Genomic DNA, 20,138 nt, shown 5'->3' on the forward strand with positions numbered 1-20,138 from the left:
CCCTTTATGGCAAGAGAGTTGGGGCTGGAGTCGTCAGCTGGGATTGAAAGGAAACCAAAGCACGTAATGCTTAGAGTGCACTCCTCAAGTGAGTGATAAGAATCCTTGAATGTTATGACTATGCACCGCATTAAGTTCTAGAATATGTATTAGTGTATTAAAACTACCGAAGCACAGAGAGCTTTCTTACTTAGGAGAGGGAGTATATCCGCCTAATGGTCAGACGGGCATCCTCAAGGGACACGGACATCCTCATACAAAAGCTGCGTGGCCACGTGGCAGAAATGTGGGAGACAGGACGCCAGCAGGCAGCCACCCCAAGCCCCAAGACTCAGAACCCACAGCTCTGGGCTTTTCCACATGCGTATGTATCCTTCAGGGTGGGGTTACCTCTTTTGGGCCAGTTTTTCATTCCAGTGCTTTCCTGTTTCTGTGTGCCTGCATGAAAAAAAGAAAAGCATGGCTGAAAAGGGTGAGGCGGGGGCCTGGCTGACCTTCCACGCAGCCGGCTCTTTCTGTGTCATCTTAATCGGCCCCATCGCAGGTAACTTCCTTCTCTGAGTCAGGAGCCTAACGGGCACCCAGCAGCCCCCTCGGGTATCTGGCTGCCCCCGGTACAAGTCTGAGTGATACTCTGACACATCTGAAAGCACATTTCTCCTTTTCTCTAAAAGATGCCCCCTTCCAAGCTGCCCTACGTTTGAAGTCATAAAATAGGTCCCCTCTGGCCTTTTTTCTTCTGGTGCCCCGGGCGAACCTTCTGGCGGGGGGGCATTTCCCCCAATCTGTCACGGTCTGCCCATGTGCTGACTTGTTCACTGGCTCTTCCTGATGCCACCCACAAGCTCCAAAGTGGTGCGGGCCAAGTTATGCTGTTTGTCACTCTCTGTACCCAGCTCCCAGTGTGAAGCGTTTCATGCCATGGGCACGCCTCACATCTCGCTTGGATCAGTGAATGAACAAACAAAGGCACATCCTTCCAAAAGCGGGAGCAATGCTCTCAGCTTACAGACAGTGAAGGAACCACCACCAGCTACGACAGCCCGTGGACGGTGTGGCAGATGCAAGGCTGCGGACCCCTGGACGCGGTCGCCCGTACCCACGACACCCCGCCTCTCCATTCGCCATCCCTGCACACAATCCTTAGGCACAATTTGAAATGCATATTGGATCAGCTTACTTCCACTTTTCAAAGAAATCCGCACCAAATGTGTCCGGCAGATCTTCTGGAGCAGTGGCCACAGACTGCCTGAGGAAATCGGTTAGGTGGGCCGCGACTGCAAAAATAGATGTGTTTAGCTCTACAGCGCAGCACACAGTAATGCCCAATTACTCGTCTGAGATGCTTTCTGAGTGTGGGGACCCGGTTTGTTTTGAATCTGGCAACTGTGTCTCAGCTCTGTATGGAAAACCTACAGAGGCGAAGTGGTGGGCAGGAGCCAGACCCTCAAACCGGATTTTCCCGTGGGAATCAGGCCTACAGAGTGCATCCAGACCGTTTTGGCTTGCTCTTTTAAAACTCCCTCGCTCTGGTCTGAAACAATAGATGTCTGTTGTCTAGCTTCAAGGTAATTTTCAAAGCCTGTGTGAATTTCCCCAAGGACGGAGCTCATCAGCTCGCAGCCTTTCCCTTTCGCATTTGTTATTTTCACTTCCTTGATTGTACCCAAAATGTAGACAACACTATTCTATGTAATAGGTAATAAATCCTTCTTTGATATAAGACCTGAGAAAGACAATACAAGCTTGTCCAGGCAAGGGTCAGCATGCTCTCCCCCTGAGAGAGTGGCCAAGGCCCTCTCCCCTTGAGAGAAGCGGCTGCAACTCTCATCTTAGAAGAGTCCCTCCTGTCCCTTCTCCACAGGGCAGCTGTAGCCTGTGCATTTGTTTTTGTCTTCAGTCACAACACACGGACTCTGCGGGCCAGAGTCCGCCGCATCTGAGAGCCTATCTCTAATCTTTCAACTGTTCAGCCGAATTTCCATGATCGAGCCGTAGTGGAACAGTAAGCCTGTGGGCAGTGTCCTACTGGAGAAGCAAATGGGACGTGTAGCAACACACCATCAGGGGAATCAGTGTCAACTGAACTGAGTTTCTTCACAGCTGAAGCACCAGAACTTAAAAAAAATTCCCTGTTTTATTGAAATTGTTTTTTTTTTAAAAAAAATAAGGATATAAATCTAAGGATATGACCATAATGCAATGATTTTTTGGTAATTTGGGAAGTGACTCTCAGAGTTTATTCCATGGACCATGGTCTTGGGGGGATGTGAATAGGAGGCTGAGAAAAGAAACAAGCTTTCACGGTCATGTGAGTTTGGGAAGCCCGATTCATACAAGGTTAACTGTGTTTCACTGCTGTTGGGCTTCTTCGCATGCTCCCTCTGTTAATGTGTATTTGGCTCTCTGAGGAAATAAGGCAACGAGCAGCAGCATCCAAACTTACTTCCCCACAAACTCACTGGGTGGAGCCATCCCAGAGACCAGTGTTTCAGGGACACCGAGGGACGCCTGACTTAGGGTCACCGCTGACGTAGGTCAGGGGTGACTGTACGTACCCAGGACTCCGTTTGATGCCTGCATCTGTTGGTTTATATGTTTACATTAATTTGTCCTTCACTTTGGGGCAACCTGGCCATCGACCTCCCTGGTGACTGCTTCCTCGTGCCAGAAGTTACAAATCCCAGTGCTACAAGGTAGGGTTACCAGATAAAGTACAGGGCATCGAATTAAATTTAAATTTCAGATTAAAACAAGTAATTTTTTTTTAGTGTAAGTGGGTCCCAAATACTTATACCACAGAACTACTTGCTGTTTATCTGAAATTCAAATTTAGCCGGGCCCTCCCTATTTTCGTTTGCTGCATCTGGCAACCTTAACACCGGGGCTGCCGAGGCAGAAGACTGACACAGACAGAGGGGAGGACCGGGAGGCAATGGAGGGGGTGTGATGGCCTCTGGAGTTCATGGTCACTGTACAGGGCAGCTGCCAGTCATCTTCAGGCCCTTGTCAGTACGTAGGGTAAAGTGACATTTCAAGCAAAGAAAAATTCGGATAAACAAAAACTGTGCAAGCCAAGATTACGGGGGACACACAAAAACATCTGTGGGGTGAACGAACCCCAGGCTTCCAGTTTCCGACCTTGGGCACGTGGCCGAAACAGAAAAGAAGAGAAAGCCCCAAACCACCAAGCCCTCTGTTGCTTGTCTGCTGTGGACTGGGAAGCCATGTAACTGGCTTTGTCGGAGCTGCGTGTGTTCCAACAAATGCACTTTGGACGAGAGTGTTTTCCAAGAGCAGGCTGCTTGAGCTCCGCAGCGTGAAACGGGTCAGGGATTGGGGGTGGCTGTGCCGCTGCCCGAACGCTCTCCTGGGTGTGTGAGTGTCGTGGGGACAGGGCGGGCTGCTCGTTCTTCCCTTCCTGTACCTTAGCTATGTTCCAAATACGAGTTAAGGTCAAAGCCAAATGCCTCCCTTTTTATTCAAAAGATGGAAGTTAAAGATGAATCAGAGGCAATCACAGTTTTCAAGAATCTCACAGTTCGGGTGGAAAAAATTATAGGAGCACATAATTACAGTACACCATGGCCAGCACACAGCAGAAATACATCCACAGTACTGTGCTCGCAGGGGTGACTGCGAAGTAGATTTAAGATGGTTCCTTTGAAATCTGTAAGTAGATTGCGGAAAAATATTAAATGTACTTACCTTCAGTAACATGACTTTTTGTACTTTCTTCCACCTTAGGGAAAGACTGAAATAAAGATAAAATTTCTTGATGATGCTGATTATGTTACACACAAAATTCACTGTTTAGAAGCATTCTTTAAGTGCTCAACCTGATCTTTTATGAAAATTACTGTAAAGTGAATAATTTTAATGTCCCCACAGATCTCATTTGATTTCTTTAGTCATTCCTTTCACTTAACCAATTTCTAAACATAGAAATCATTCTAACTTTCAGAAACTTCTTTTTCTTCTTCCCATTTCATTCATTAATTCATCCCGCATTTCCAAGACTGTCCAATTTCTCTGAAGAGAATGAAAGCTTTTACTTAAGTGCCTCCAGAGTTATTTATGGCTTAAGGAAGAGCCTAAAAATCATTTGGAAAATTCAGTGTGTACGGAATCAGATTTCCACAGAAACAAGGAGTTACACGGAGGGAGAACACGCTCCCCAGAAGTGGCGGGAGCGGCTGTTCCTGACAACGTCTGCCCTGGAGCAGCCGGCACCGAACCTGCCACGGGGACAGCGGCGTGGGGGCGCTGCCGCCTCACCATCACCAGCTTGAGGAGGTCCGCGGCGCTGCCCCTCTCCTTCTCGGTCCTGGAGTCCCTCACCGCCATGTGCTGCAGCTCGTCTTCTTGCTTCAGGATATGGTTGATGTAATCCTAAACCAGCAGAAGAAAACAGATCAGTAAAAATGAGAAACACCTGGCTGGTGTAGCTCAGTGGATTGAGCGCGGGCCTGCGAACCAAAGGATCGTGGTTCGATTCCCAGTCAGGGCACATGCCTGGGTTGCCAGTTCCCGGCAGGGGGCGCACGAGAGGCAACCATACATTGATACTTCTCTCCCTCTCTCCTTCCCTTCCCCTCTAAAAGACAGATAAATAAAATCTATTTAAAAATGAGAAACAAGGTACAGAGACACCCGAATAGTCAACATCGACTTGGAATATCCCAAAAGGATTAGGAATATGCAAGTTCACAATGGCCAACAGCCACAGTTCCTGGTCAGGCAATCTGGAGAGCCCTTTCTTTCATATTTTAGCAAGCAAAGACCTGAAAATTCCACAGCACAGCCTGAAGGGCCACAGGATATTAGAACTGTGTGAGGACTTCAGAGAGGCCTGGCCCTGACTCTGTGGTCCAGCGTCCTCATCAATAGAGTGGACAGAGTTGGGTTAGAAGGCTTCTAGAGTCTTTATCATTCCATCACTGAATGTTAAGCTGCTTAAGCACGCCTTTGCTTCCAAAGGGAATATACTTCACTGTTTCCATCCTCATTCCATCTAATTCCACAAATAACGGTCCCCTGCTCTCTGCCAGGTGTGGGGCACATGGCCATAATCAAACCACATTTGGTCCCTGTCCTGAAGGAGTTAACAAACTAGCCAGTGAGTTGTTATAGATATGATTAAACAATGAACTGAATCCTTACAAATTCTTAGGCCATTTTTAAAAACCAACAATATTTTTCTTCCATGGACACGTTTCAGATTAATGTGTAGTTCTACCTTTTCCCAGAAGTGACCAGGCTAGTTTTCTGTATAATGAGAAAGGATGACTCTATATAACAATCTCGTATAAAAGTTACCTATTTTCTCAATGTCCTTGGGGTCTCAATATTCCAATACCGCATGGGAATCACGCAGTATTTTCTACCTCTCAACCTCTTACCCTGTGGAAGACTGGCACTCATGTGTTACATTAAATAGATATTGGTTAAATTACCTAGTTCAGGTTCCCAAAGAAAGCAAGGGGATTGATCGCCCCGGGCCTGGTTCTTCTGGGTAAGGTGACCAGGAGTCTGTTACCTTAAGGGAAGTCTGCAGCTTCAGTTTCATCTCACTCGTTATGACCTCGTGCTGGATGAACTGGCGTATCTGCAGCACGCTGGGGCTCTTGAGCAGAGGGGATGGGGTGCTCACGAGCTGCTTGGCCTCACTGTAAAAGCCCTTCCAAATATGAGTGCCAAACGGAGGTCCTGGAGTTTTCTTCTGTTGACAAAACAAAGCAAAACCGCCACCAAAGAAGTCTGAATTTTTAACTGAGTGCTTACTATGTAGACACTGGATAGAAAGAACTAATCAGGGAATACAGTGGTGAGAAAATAAGTAATCCCTGCTCTGGAGAACTTTCCCAACTACGAGATAAACTGGTAACAGAACTGGGCGAGCTTTCCTCTTACTCGGGTGACTGAGAGCCTGGACACTTTGAGACGCTGGAGGGCACATGTGATGCAGTGCTGTGCCACACATGCTGTGGCAATGCAGCTGCGGCCCAGCTCATGCCACATGTGTGTGACTGTCCTGTAATGCCCACAGGGAGCCCAAGACGCTGGGAACTTAACAGTCATCAACTTTCTGGTCCCATGCATATTCCGACCTAAAAAGATTCTTTGAGAGAGAAATCACCCACACAGCTGAGTGGACTGTGAGCTCACACTGGACCAAGCGCACCTGCCTCCAGTCCTCCCAGGGTCTCTCGAGTAGGAATATCTGCCTCCGAGTGGACTCCGTCCTCTGTGTTCTCGGGAGTGGTGTGTTTGCGGCCCTGTGTCATGCAGTGTGTCTGATGTACTTCCTTTTAAATTGCTGTTCAGTGTCCAATGCCTGGTCAGTGATAACCACTCGGGGTCTTGCCTGGGTCGGGCCACTCCTACTGGGTATGGTCATAGCTACAGGGTTTGCAGAGGAAGAGACTGAACTCCCTTTATGAATCTCACACGTGACGTATTGTTTGTCATTACGCAGTACTTTCGACTTGGATCTACAACCTTGTCGGCGAGCCATTTGGCCCTTCCACATTTTAGATTAGGAAGTAGTGGTCCCGTGTGCCTTGTCTCAAATCCCACATTAGTCACTGGTAGAGTTGGGACTAGGATTCAGATCTCCTTCATTCATGGCACTGATTATAGTTGCCAAACTAAAGTATAGGGCTAGGAGGTCTTTGTTATCTTAAGTGTCCATTCCTTGTGCCCCTGCTGTTACCAAATTGTGTAGGAAAGCAAAAATCATCATAACTCAAAACATCATCCTCTTCACTTAACAGGAGTATTGATCTCTGATCATCTCATCAATGCCTTCACTGAGCTACGAATTTAACACCTGCGATATTCTGGACATATTACATAACTTGCTTGCAAAATGAAATGGCAAATCTTGCAAGATTTAGGATTTTATGATTCTTACTCAAGATGTTTTCTTTCATTCTTTAAGAAAAAACTGTAGGTGGGGCTTCTCTAATGTTAATTTTTTAATATTATACTTGCAAATCCCTGTGTGTCATCGATCCTTTGGGTTATTCTTCTGAACTCAATTTGTGAATTAAGAAGAAAAAAGAAAGAGAGAAAGACCTAAAATTGTGAGCTAAAACTAACACATAAGGAACAAGAGAAGGGAAGATTTCTGGACTGCACAGTGTCAGTGATTCCATGACAGCGAAGGTTACTCAGAGTGGGGGTTTTTGTATCATAAGAAGATGTTCAAGCCTGCAATGTAGGATAAAAGAAACAAAACAGATTAGCTAGTCAGGTGTATCTAAAATCTACAGTGTTAAAGTCTTCACATATAAGATTCCTTAGGCCCATTCACAATTTACGTAAGAATGAAAATGCGTGGACATATGGGGGTACTGAGACTCTGGTTCATGGACATGCATCTATGGTGACTTTTCAGCAAGACGCCCCCTACCTCCACTGCGGGGAAGGTCTCCCATGTCCGAGACTGCAGATTAGGAGGAACAATTGTGTCCAATTCTTTCTTCATTAGCCACGGCGACGCTTCATGGAAAGGGTGAAGGACAGTGATGCTGAGGGCGCCTGGTTCAAAGAGAGTTATCAGAAAGTCATTTCTCTATCAAAAATAATCTGAAAATCTCAGTGAGTATTCACTAAATTCAACAAGCATTTTTTGAAAAGCGAGACCCAACGATTATGCTTAAGGGCCTTAAGAGCTAAAAAGAAAGGGGAGGCTTTTTGTCACCGTAACACTAGAGACTGGACGGACACCACCTGAAAATATTCACTGATGTCTCTCTGTCCTCCGGAAAGCATGCCCCGTCCAGCCCACCACGAAAGGCTCCTGAGCTCACCGCCTTCTCCCTTCGCCACTGTCCCTACCTCCCTAGATCATCTGCTTCCGAGAGATCCCACTCTGGACTGTGGCGGGACTAGCTTTTCTACCCAGGTCTGCTCTGTGAGTGGGGCTCCCCAGCAGTCGGCGGCCAATTCCGTTACACTATAATTCAAACTCTCTGCTGACTTCCCATTACTCACAGAATAACACCGAGTCCTTCACATGTTCTCACCCCTGCCTCAACTTGCACCATTCTCCCTTCTGAGTTTCAGGTGCGAGGGCCTCCCCCACCCTACCTTCTCCGGTGCTCTATGCTCCCCACTTGGCATTCTTTCTTCCAAGAAAGCTCTCCCTCCTGCCTTAACTAAGTCCCACTTATCCACCAGCCCTTGGCTCCAGTGTCTTCAGGGAAGCCTTCTAGACTTCCGCTCCTTCACAGACCTCACCCCAACTTATAATCATACACTTACTTATAAATTATATAAATGTATGTGTATCTCTCTCACTCACCATTAAGCTCTCTGAGAGCAGGGCCCAGGCTCCCCTAGCTCACCATCCTGTCCCTAACCCCTCAGCCAGTGTCTGGCACATGGTGGGTTTTCAAGCAGATGCTTGTTAGTGCAGTCTGAACTCTTGTTCTCATCCAGCTTCACACGTGCCCTGCACAACCAGTCAGAGCACACCACTCTTCACTTTCACAAAGAGTGTGATTTATAGCATCTGGTGTGTGTGCGCTGAAACACTGAAACACGTAAGTGCACAGAGGTGCAGGTGTATTCCTAAATGAGCACAAAATATATCCTACCAATAAATGCATAAATGTAGACCCAGCATACCAGTTTGGCACACAGATGCTATGCAAGTTTATATCTATGTTTAAACACAAATATTAGATATGCTGATGCTTCTTACTTCATGCAGTATGTATCGCTAACCTTTAGGCACATATAGATTTCTTTGAAATTGATCAAAGTAGTATAAATGTCCAATGAATACATCACAAAACATCCTATATTCCAGGTTGGCTCCTTAACTCCCACAAAAAATGTACTTTCTCTTCTTATTAAATTCATTAAAGCAACACCTTCAAAACGACAAAACATGAACTTATCAGAGATATCTCACTTGTCTTTCTTTTTTCCTACCAAGATTAAACAAGCATTTAGAAAGACAAAAATCACATGATCAAGGCAATAGGTGCTGAAAAAGCATTTGATAAGGTATAGCACCTGTTTATGATAAAAACACTCAACAACGTGGGAATAGAGGAAGCATTCCTCAACATAATAAAGGCCATATATGAGAGACCTACAGCCAACATCATACTCAATGGGCAAAAACTTAAGCGTTTTCCCACTATGATCAGGAACCAGACAAGGCTGCCCACTTTCACCACTCCTATTCGACATAGTATTGGAAGTCCTAGCCACAGCAATCAGACGAGAAAAAGAAATAAAAGGCATCCAAATTGCAAAGGAGAAAGCAAAACTGTCATTGTTTGCAGATGACATGATAGTGTACATAGAAAATCCTACAGACTCCGCCAAAAAACTGCTCAACCTAATAAGTGAATTTGGTAAACAGGCATTTAAATAGAAACCAAAGTACATACCTCACATACTTAAACACAGATACAAACCTGCTTATAGGTAGGAGAAGGACTCGTCTGCAGTTTACATAGGTTGATGCTCACACAAATAACTGCATAAACGGGCTGAGAGGGCCAGGCGGGGAGTAGAATTGACAAGCGAGCAAAGGGAAAACAGTGGAGAAGACTCGGGCATGGCCGGGTCAGGAGGATGAGAGGGGGAGGGGACCCAGAGAGCTCCAGTGCCCGGCTTCCCTACCCGGCTGCTCCTGCACGGGCTCCTGCAGAACTACCGTGGCTGGTGCCCCACACGCCAAGGACAGGTATTCTTCTATGTCACTGTCTCGAAGGAGCTCCACTCCGGATCCATCGGCATAGACAACAAAAAACCTATTTGAAGAAATAAAAACCCAATCACTCAAAGAATCCAGTTAAAATGCTCTCTGAACCTGGAATTAAAAATAAAAGTCCTGGTATTGTTTCGGTCACATTACCTGGGGACGTGCTCACCATAGATTTGCAGGTGATTCTTTTGAAGGTGAGCAGATGATAAGCTGTCATAGCCTTCAGGGATTACGTTTAAATCATCTTCCAAATTGTCTTCAGGTAGCACAGTTGACACGCTGCCATCAGCCATGACCTAAGGGACAGAGTATATAAGCAACTAACAGAAAAAAAATGCCATAGAGCTTACATTTCTGCTGATCCCATTGGAGAAAGCAGGTGGTCTTTGGTATTCGGAGAAAATCATGGATAGGAATTTACTTGTAAGGCATTGCCAAGTACAGACTGCTTCAAAGTGAAAACCTCGCAGCAGCACGTCTCCATCCACGAGCCACACCGAGACTGTGAAAACAAACTGGGAAAAAGTCCAGAACACCCCGGGGAAGGTGACTGGGATGGCAGGGGACCCACACCCTCTGAGGATTAGTTCAGGAACTGGGAATTTCGACCTGGAGGAAGGTTGCTCGTGTGACAGTTGTGCTCAAATACTGAAAGAGAGACAGCATGGAGGAGCTTTACACGCTGCAACTCCAAGCACAGGATTAAGACTCCTGGATGGACGGCACAGGGAAACAGGTTTGGTATCAATGTGGGAAGACCCCTGCAGAGGATGGCCAGGAAGAGCACCAAGGCCTAGAAGAATGCTTGGCCTGGGGGAGCCACGAGGTTCAACCTGCAGGGATTCAATTCATGGCGGACCGACATTTGTTAGCAGCCAGAATTCACGCTGCGAAGAGCCTTATCTGCTTAGTACAGAAAAGTAAGCTGGGCAGCGCTTGCCTGCATGCCAAAACAAAGTTGGGGACTCAGGGTATGGTTCCAAATCTAAAAAACAGCTTCACTTCCCCCTAGCATACACACAAAATTCCCCTTTTGGGTGAGGAGTAAAAAACAAAAAACATAAGTGCCCAGAGCAGAGGTTGGCCAACTTTTGTTTTCAAGGGCCCAAGAGTAAGTGCTTTAGGGTTTGTGGGCCATTGGTCTCTGTTGTGACCGCTCGCCTCTGCCGTTGCAAGTCGGCAGCCAGGGACAATGTGTAAACACACGGGCAGGGCTGCGCTCCAGTGAAGCTTTGTACCACAATACTGACACTGGAATTTCCTGTCAGTTTATGGTCATGAAATATTCCTCTCTTTTTGATTTTTTTCCCAGCCACTTAAAAATGTAAAAACCATTTTTAGCTCATGAACCTATACAAAGGGCGGTGATTTGCCAATGCCTGGCTGAGAGGTGGGAGGGTAGCTGTGGTTCTGAGGGAGAGGGAAGCAGAAGGCAGTGTTCTACCACGTGTAGCTGAGCTCCTCTCCAGGCTCCCCTCCTCCCCATCTTCACCCCCATCAGAGCCCTGGTAACTGAAATTCTCATCACGGAGTCTCTGCCTAGCCAAGCACACTCGCCTTATGTCCCACGTACTGGCTCCTACTTTAACCTGGACACCGACCATTCTTCCTCCATTCCTTTGTGTCGGCATTATTTATAGATGCCCAGTACTGTTTCTTCCCTCCTTCCCTTCTGCTCCCACTATTTGGCTTTAGCATTCTTACCATCCCAATAGCTGGGTATGCTATCCCCTGGGGAAGTGCACTTGAGAATCAAAGATGTTGATGGTCATTGCTGCTTGCACGCAGTATCGGCGGGAGGCAGATAAGTCACCCCAGAGCGGCTAAGGTAAAAAGCTACAGGGAGGGTCTGTTGTGTGGAATACTAGGCACAGCCCCTCTTTCTGTACCAACGATGCACTTCACCTGAAAGGTGTTGCCCTGAGGATCCAGGACCTCACAGACCACCTCGGACGTGTGCTTCATGATGTAAGTGCTAGCTCTCAGCTGCTCACGCTTTTGGAAAGGGTGGTATATGTCACTGCTTGATTCATGGCAATATATAGCCGAACAGTCCTTATTGATATAAAGACAGCCTGTGTTTGGAGGTAACACCTGGAAGGGAGTCAAAAAGAGATAAATTACTTAAAATTCCTTGTTCAATTTAAGGGATTTGGAAAACCATTTTATTGAAAAAACTATCCACAGATCTCTGCCACAAACTTGTGTTTCCAAGAAGAAAACCCAAGATAAACCTGGGACAAAATTATTTTTATCAATTCGCTTTAATATTTCTTTCAAGTAACTGCCTCGCACCTTTTTATTTCAGATATTTAACATAAAATAATAAAATACATTTTAACTGAAGTAAACACACTTGGCTGTATGCAGAATGTTTGGAATCCTTTATGTTCTCGGGCAAGAATCATCTCCAAGAGGGTCAAAAGCTTTGGGGACAAATGGTTTTAGAAGCTCTCCTTTGTCCTGCTTCCGCTCGTGGCAAACCTGCTTGTGACACATTATAACCAAGCAGAATAGTCATTGTTGTCCCACCTCCTCTCCCATGTTCTGAATAATATTTCTACTGCTTCCAAGGCACAGCAGTGGCCGGTGCCAAGCCCCGCCTCTCTCTTTTAGACACTTCCTGAAACCCAGCCGGCTCCTCCCACTGCCGCTGCTGAGACCAAGGGACACAGGGCAGGCAAAGGGCGTTTTTGGACGCCACTTTCCCAGCTCTGTACAACTAGAAAATGACACAACAGGTGTTGACAAACGTACGTTGAGGTTTTTCCTTTTCAGTTGGGAACTAAGTCTATGCATTTTTCAACCAGGAGCGATCAACCTTCTGGTCTTTTTTCGGACTGTTTCAGGAGACTGGGCAAACCTGGAAGGGACAAGCGGCTACACAACGGGGGCAGACCCTGACTGTCTCCACTGTGGAGCTCTTTCCCATTTCTGTCTCTCCCCTCAGTGGTAGCTGTCACGGGTGCTAAAATCCCTAGGCCCCGATGGTTGAAACCACTAGTGTTTGGGGCTGTGGTAACAGTAAGCTAAGCGCTGGCCGCATCTCAGAATCCTAGGAGATGCGCGTGACATCTGGCAGGGCGCACGCACTGGAATACGAACGCTGCCCATCTGCCTGAAATGCACACTCTGAGTGCTGCACAGGAAAACCGCACCCCCTTCTCCGAAGCACTTCCCACCTGCAGCACTTCCTGGTCCCCTAGCGCTCCGTGCTGCACAAACAGGGGTTAAGCGAACGTTATCAGGGGACGGGAGAGACAAACTGGCTTCAGCAGCTTCCTCGGTAACAAATGCACAAGCATTTGAAGTCTGTGAGGTCTTTGTCCACCGTCTTCTGCCTTTGAGCTCTCAGTATCCTGTGGCCTCATATGACATCCTGGCACTTGTGTCCCTTTTCCAGCAAGTAGAAGACAAGTCCTTCTAAGACTAAAGGGACTTCAGGTTGATGCCAGGAAGCTGTGTTTTTTTACCCCAGGAGGTAACAGAGCCCCCCAACCCTCCAAGGATGAAGCTTTGCATCAGCCGGGCAAGCTGCCCTCCCAGGGCCACACAGTCCCTCCTGTCCTGGGGGACATTAGGGAGAGTGGGGCTGGGCTGGAGGTGGGCAGGACGGCAGAGTGAGAACGAGAGTGGAGGCGGCAGGAGGTGAAGCTGGCTGGTGGGCACAGGCCAGGCCACCTGAGTGCTTCTAACAGCCACAGTGCTTACCACCCACTACATCAGGGATCCCCGACAAGTGCGTTCTGGTTTGCAGGCTTGATCTGAAAATACCAAACCACTGCCCGACAGGCAGGACCATGTTTTTCTGGAGCGGGCTTTCAAAAGGTGAACATAAAACGAGGCTGCGAAGCCTGTTCTGCGATCGGGTAAGATGAGAGAGAGACGGCTGACCACTTGGCAGGCAAGTGTACTGCCCAGAGGAGGGGGTTTCCTTCGCTGAATGGACCTTCACCTTCAGCAGTCCCCATCTTCCGGCCCAGACCTACCTGGTAGGTGCCCTGTGGCTTTGCAATAATAGATGTCCCGTCCCCAAAGGTGGCACAGCAGCTACTGTCCTCGCAGTTGGTGATGACAGTGGCATAGTGTGAGCTTTCTATCCGCATGCACTTCACCTGCCTGGTGACACTGTGAGGACCTGTGGCTGTGGGAAGAGGCACAGCAAGCAGAGTGAGAGGATGCACACACCGGGAAGCACGCTGCCTGCTGACTTTGCTCCTGTCTCCTGGCTGCTGGACGGGCAGTGCGGACCCGGTGCCGACCCGGTGCTGAGCGCTCACTCCACAGGCCGGGGTGCAGTGTGCGCCCCGCCCCCCCCCCCCCCCCCCCCCCCCCCCCCCCCCCCCCCCCCCCCCCCCCCCCCCCGTCAACACGGGGCAGTCCTTCCAGGAGAACCTGACTTACTGCCATGTGCTGTTTCGTTCTTATTACCCTTTTTATTTCGAAAAACAGAAAATATCTGGAAAAGCATGAAGTAATTTAACTACTCATAAACTCACCAATCAAAATTTCTGCTTGTTAGTATTCTGCTACATTTGCTTCAATGTATTTAATATGTACGTATGAGTTTATTGCGGGTTTGTTCCCTTCTCTGGCAATCCACTTGTACATGTTTATGTAACTGTGTATTAAAAACATGTATTGTATTTTGTGCTTTAAATTGGCACAAGTTATGTATTACTATGCATCATTCCACACCAGCTTTTGTTCACTGAGCCCTGTTTCAAGACCTTCAGCCATCCTGACACACGTGTGTACACACACGCGTGTGCACTCCTTTCCTTGTAACTGCCATACAGTGCCCATTTGTAAGTATCTATCACGTTTTATTTTCTTGTTCTGCTGTACATGGACTTCTATGCTTTCCCAGTATTTTCATTTTTTCTCAGCGTTGAGAGTGGCCCCCCCACGCCTGTCTCCCTGCAGGAGTGTGTGAGAGTCACACATCTACCCAGAAGGGGGCCGGTGCATCGCACAACAGGCACCTTTCCAGTCCCCCCTGGATATTTTTAAATTGCCCTCCCAAGTGACTTTTAGACTGACAGGCAGGTTCCTTTCTTCCCCACTCACTAACCAACTTTGTTGCACTTAATTTGGTAATGAAGCATTTAATGCATTAAACAAACTCCGAAATGAAAGAAAAGGGAGCCAGGGAGTCACTTTTCTCTAAAAATCTCACTCAAATTCAGGTCAGGAATGCTGGCAGGCTCCTAACCCCTTGAACAGGTGCCCGTTACTCAGCAGCTGCAGCCTGCCTCTCTCTCCCACCACCTTTCCAACAGAGGGGCTCGGAACTGAAGGGGAGCTATCCAAGGTCACCCATTTATGCGAATTTCTTTCCCTAAGGATAAAAAACCACACAGGTCTAAGAGCTAATGTCCAGGACCGCCGCCGAGTCATGATTATTAACTTACCGTTGCCACCAGTTCAGACCGTAGGTTTCCAGTGGTGAAATTGGGGAAGCCAGTTACTACCCCTGCACCAGTGGGAGCTGTTACCCCTCCGCCCACCTTACTCTGGAGACATAAAATAGGGCCACGCGCTTGGAGAAGAAAACTCACTCATTTCCTCCGGGGGGGTGATGCGATCTGCGTACGCTTGGTAAAAGGTCGTGATCCTGGTGCCGTCGGCGTGGTCCACTATCCGAGTGCCGTCCTTCTTTTTGACAATGACCACTTTGTCCTCTCGAGTTGTCATGACCTGGATATGCAGAGGCAGAGCGTGACCTTTGGTCAGGTGGTTAAGCCCAAGGGCATTTACCTCATACTCTACAGAACACCATCAGAGCCTAATTACTTGTCATAGGTGAAAGTTTTATCACATCCACTTGGTCCAATTTTTTTTAAATGTTTTTACTTTTATTTATTTATTTATCTTAGAGGGAAAGGGAAGGAGGAGAGAGAGAGAGAAATATGGGCCCTGGGCCCGGGGGTGGCTGTTGGGCTCCCAGGGGGTGAGGCTGCTGCACTGAACACGCTGCTTTCCTGTCTTGTGTCCTCCCCTGGAGCTGGAAATGCAGTGGAGGTGAAAGCTGACTGTGTTCTGTTGGTCTGTCAGTTCTAACCAGTAATCCCTCTGTTCTGGGGGAGTGGGTTACTGTGGAAAATGGAGAGATGGTCCGACAAGGGAAAAACTGTGTCACCCACAACGGGAAGCCAACAGTCAACCACCTTGGCAGCCCAGGATTTCGGGTCTGTCCCAAGGCAAGCCTACCGAAGGCAGGTTTCCAGAGGGCTGACTCTGTGTTGCGAACTATAAGAGGTGCTAGGGATGCAATGGTGAACAAATCCAAAGTTGACACCCCCATTCCCTAGTGGTTACCCTCACTCTCTAGTCATGAAGTTGCTAACGGAGCCACTGGAAGGACCACCGTGTCCATAGTGAGCGTTGTGGCGCAGCCTGGCCCCCCTCCGAGGAGGCAATGCCAGGGTGTGGGGCTGCTGTCGATGGAGATGGAGGGCAGCAGCGTAGGTGAACGGCGTGCTGGAAGCCAAGGAGGCCAGGGCGCAGCGGGGAGAGTGGTGGGAGGCCTGGCTGGAAGGCGAGGAACAAAACTGGGTAGGGCTTTAAGCCACATTAAGGACTTCAGCCTTCACCCCATGGGGTACAAAGCAATGCTGAAGGGTTTTAAGTATGTGGAATACAGCAGGAGACACATGAAAAATTTAGTTAGTACTGGCAAGTGCTTCAATGTGAAGGAACAATCAGGCTGTAATATACGCACTGTACTAAATGGCTGACCAGCAAAGCTGTAAACCCCCAGGGGAGTGTGTGGGTGTCAGACAAGAAGATGCATCGCCCGGGTCTCCCCTCAAGAAAGGATTTGCTCCTCTGCTGCGGGGAGCAGTCGGCAAACAGACCTCCACTCCTTCAGCATCTGCCTGGCCAGCAGAGATGCTTCGCCTGACACCTTGTTCCAGAGCAGCCGTGTCCAGTGGCTGAGCGAGGCAGGGGCTCCTGCCACCGGACTCGCGACACTGGAGACCCTGGCTCCTGGGCTCCGGCAGGCTGACCACGGCTTTGTTGGGTCAGGTCTGCACCACAGCTCCGCTTCTGCCTCTTCCTCCCCTTTCCATTCACGGATGGTGTCCCTAATAAACATCTGGCACCCCAAACTCCATCTCAGCATTTGCCTCTGGACAGCCCAACCAGCAACAATAATATTGCAAATTATAAATGCGGATTTTAACCACTGAGTATTGCTGAGCCTATACTGTCCTAACGGAAAGGGTCACATTATTCACGGCAGAGCCAGATGGGTGTGACACTGAGCTTGCTAGCCACTTCTGACTCACATGTCTAGGGCTATTGAGAGCAGGTCATAGTTACCTTCTTATTTTTATAGCAGTTAAAATCAGTATACTTAAGAGAGAAATGCAGGATGAACGTTAGTTTAGGTTCTTGTCATTGGCACTCTCAGCCAGGTGTGTATGAAGACACATGCTGTGTAGAACGTAGTGACTAAGAGCATGCACTCTCGAGTTAAGCTACCCAAGTTCAAATCCCACCTTCAGGAATGGCTGGGTGACTTAGGTAAGTTGCTTAACCTCTCTGTGATCTAGTTTCTTCATCTTCAAAATGAGGCCAACATGAGTGTCTTCAGGGATGTCATGTGATTAAATGAAATAGCACTGGTAAGTACTTAAGTCAGCCATTGAGTTAGCAGTGATTAATACTCACTCTTTATCTAGTATACAAGGTCTCTCCAGAAAAAGTCCAGCCATTGTTAATATAAGAGAATAGTTTGTGTGACATCGATGTAACCTGGTAGCCAAGGAGAGTGGACTGGAATGTGCATGTGTGGACAATGATGACTTTACTGTGTTACTAGTCAGTGGGGGTGCTAGATGCCACTGAGTGAGCATGTGTACTGTGTGGCTGTTGCATTCAAAATAACTGAGTGAGTAGAACAATGAATCTGCATCAAATTTTGTGTTAAGCTTGAACGTTCCTCTGCAGAGACTATCTGGATGATTCAGAAGTCTGCAGCCACAGGCAACTGGTGATTGGCAGCTTCATCGTGACAACATGCCCACTCATGTATCTTGTCTCATGAGGAGTTTTTTGTAAAATATCAAATCACCCCGGTGACTCAACTCCCCTACAGCCCAGATTTGGAGCCTGTGACTTCTGGCTTTTCCCCAAACTGAAATCACCTTTGAAAGGGAAGAGATTTCAGACTGTCAATGAGATTCAGGAAAATATAATGGGGCAGCTGATGGTGATTTGGGAGAACTGTGTGAGGTTCCAAGGTGCCTAACTTTAAAGGGGACAGAGGCATCACTGTCCTATGCACAATGTTTCTTGTATCTTGTACCTTCTTCAATACATGTCTTTATCTTTCATATGACATGGCTAAATACCTTCTGGCTGGCCCCATAGATATTTACATGTTATTAATCAGAATTATTCAGGCATTTCATAACATCTCATAACACTGACATTTTCTGGTCATTATAGGGTAGGACAGTCATTCCTAGGGGTGGTAAGAACACAATAGCGACAACATTTACTGAACCCCTGATAGAGCTGACTCTGCTATTAATTTTCCCAATTATTTCAGTAATGGCTATCATTTCCATTTTATGAATAAGGAAGCCCAGATGAGAAACCTGTGCGAAGCCACCCATCCAGGAAGGGGTGTGTCGGCCTCACTGCAAGGTCAGTGTCCACGCCTCTAACACCTGCTGCTTCATGGCAGGGGTTATGAAAAACTCCATTTTCAATTTTGTTTCATGTGATCATGTTAGTTTCTTGGCCCTTATTTGCATAGGTGGCTAAGCATGTGGGATTTGGGATGCAACCTTGGGGTCCGCGTTCTGACTCTATCACTTGCTGTGCGATCTTGGAAACATTTCTTAACCTCTCTGTAGTTTAGTGGCCTCATCTAAACATGGAAACAATAGTTTGTTCTGGGAATGAAATGAGTTAGTGTATGAAAAGCACTGAGAACAGGGCCTAGTGCACAGTGAGTGCTCAGGAAATATTATTATCGTCATTGTCATTATTATTGTGTTAGGTGTCTGATGTTTAATTCATGCCTGAATCTAGACTCTTGGATGTTGGTTCATGCTTCCAGAAAGGTGACAGGAATCAATAAGAGAAAATGAAAGTTATTAACTAAGAAATATTAATAAAATTTGCATTTTGAACCAAATAACCGCATCAGTGATTGAATTAAAGTGAGTTACTTGAGGTGAGCTAGAAGCTTTCCTGAGATAATACGTACTTTGAGACTCACAAAAAAACATAACTAGCAAACAAGCTAAGAGATTATGACATTATTTCGGAAACAGACTGAAGAAGAGAGAAACACACGGTTGGTTAGATGACGCAATTGCTCTCAACAGCAGCAGGTGTTTTGCTCCTGACCAGCATCATGTGGTTACAAATGGGCAGGTTGTCCAGAAAACAGAGATCAGGCACTCAGGAAGTTCTCTGTTTTGTGTGGACTCAGGGGGGTGAATATTGTACGTAGTATTCATCAAAGCTCCACTGAGAGGTTAGAACACCAGCTGAGGAATGGAAAGAGCCCCGTGTCCAGGCACCAACAACTGGCTCTACTCCTGCCTCCCACCGTGTGCTCTTGGCCCCATTACCTACCTTTGGAGACCCAATGGCCTCATCTGTGTGGTAAGATTCACTGGTGGAAGGACTGATGAGAAAATGTATGCCAGAGAGTCTGGCACACAGAAGGTGTGGTTATTCATCCCGGGAGTTTCGATTTCACATCCTAAACCACTATTTTTTTGTGTGACAAACCACTCATTTGTCAATTATTTTTCTGCCACAAATAAAATCTTTCGTATAATTGCTCTGTGGTATTCTCGAGTTTTTAAGGGACAATCTCCTTACATATACTGGAAGTTCTTTGAAGTCAGGGATCCTAAACGAATTCCTGCCACTCACATCGGGTGCACACAAAGCAGTAGGAAATAGGTGTAGGCCCCTATTCTACAAGGTAAGGCATACACACAAATGCATTCAACATAAGAAAATATATGACATCCTTAATCATACATGTCTTAGAGTATGATTAAAAATTAATCAATTAAAAATTCATGACCTGTGTTTCATTTCAAAAGTTAGTATTTCACGATACTCTATGCTGGTCAAATAAACCACAAAATGCTTTCAGTTTTGGGAAGAACGGATCTAACCACTCATCCATGTGTTCATCCATCCACCTACCCACCCACCCACTACTTACTGCTTAAAAACTGTTATTGAAAATGTATTATTTTTATACTGTGTTTACTTGAGTCCCTTATCACAGTGTTGCAAGTGCTGTGCAAAATACTTGCCTCGAGCACAGAAATATCGTTTGCGGTGACTGTTACACATGTTTGCAAAGCCAACTATTGAAGAGTCTGATTAATTCACCTTGACAGTTTTTGGTTGTGTT

The 20,138-nt window shown here is 47.0% G+C and overlaps 1 protein-coding gene across 1 annotated transcript in view; it reads right to left on the reverse strand.

Moving 5' to 3' along the window:
* The window catches only part of SPAG17 (sperm associated antigen 17), a 191,490-nt gene that overhangs the window by 28,396 nt on the left and 142,956 nt on the right, over positions 1 to 20,138 (reverse strand). The window contains exons 31-41 of the mRNA XM_037038896.1: positions 15,295 to 15,433; positions 13,723 to 13,877; positions 11,639 to 11,827; positions 9,884 to 10,029; positions 9,649 to 9,779; positions 7,418 to 7,545; positions 5,540 to 5,722; positions 4,279 to 4,392; positions 3,709 to 3,754; positions 1,181 to 1,277; positions 391 to 438 (exon numbers count right to left, since the gene is read on the reverse strand). Coding sequence (XP_036894791.1) covers positions 391 to 438; positions 1,181 to 1,277; positions 3,709 to 3,754; positions 4,279 to 4,392; positions 5,540 to 5,722; positions 7,418 to 7,545; positions 9,649 to 9,779; positions 9,884 to 10,029; positions 11,639 to 11,827; positions 13,723 to 13,877; positions 15,295 to 15,433 — 1,376 coding nt within the window. The remainder of the gene's footprint in view (positions 1 to 390; positions 439 to 1,180; positions 1,278 to 3,708; positions 3,755 to 4,278; positions 4,393 to 5,539; positions 5,723 to 7,417; positions 7,546 to 9,648; positions 9,780 to 9,883; positions 10,030 to 11,638; positions 11,828 to 13,722; positions 13,878 to 15,294; positions 15,434 to 20,138) is intronic.

This window comes from Sturnira hondurensis, unplaced genomic scaffold (assembly GCF_014824575.4).
Source record: "Sturnira hondurensis isolate 20B ecotype Veracruz unplaced genomic scaffold, ASM1482457v3 Scaffold0024822, whole genome shotgun sequence".
In the NCBI taxonomy this organism is placed as follows: domain Eukaryota; kingdom Metazoa; phylum Chordata; class Mammalia; order Chiroptera; family Phyllostomidae; genus Sturnira; species Sturnira hondurensis.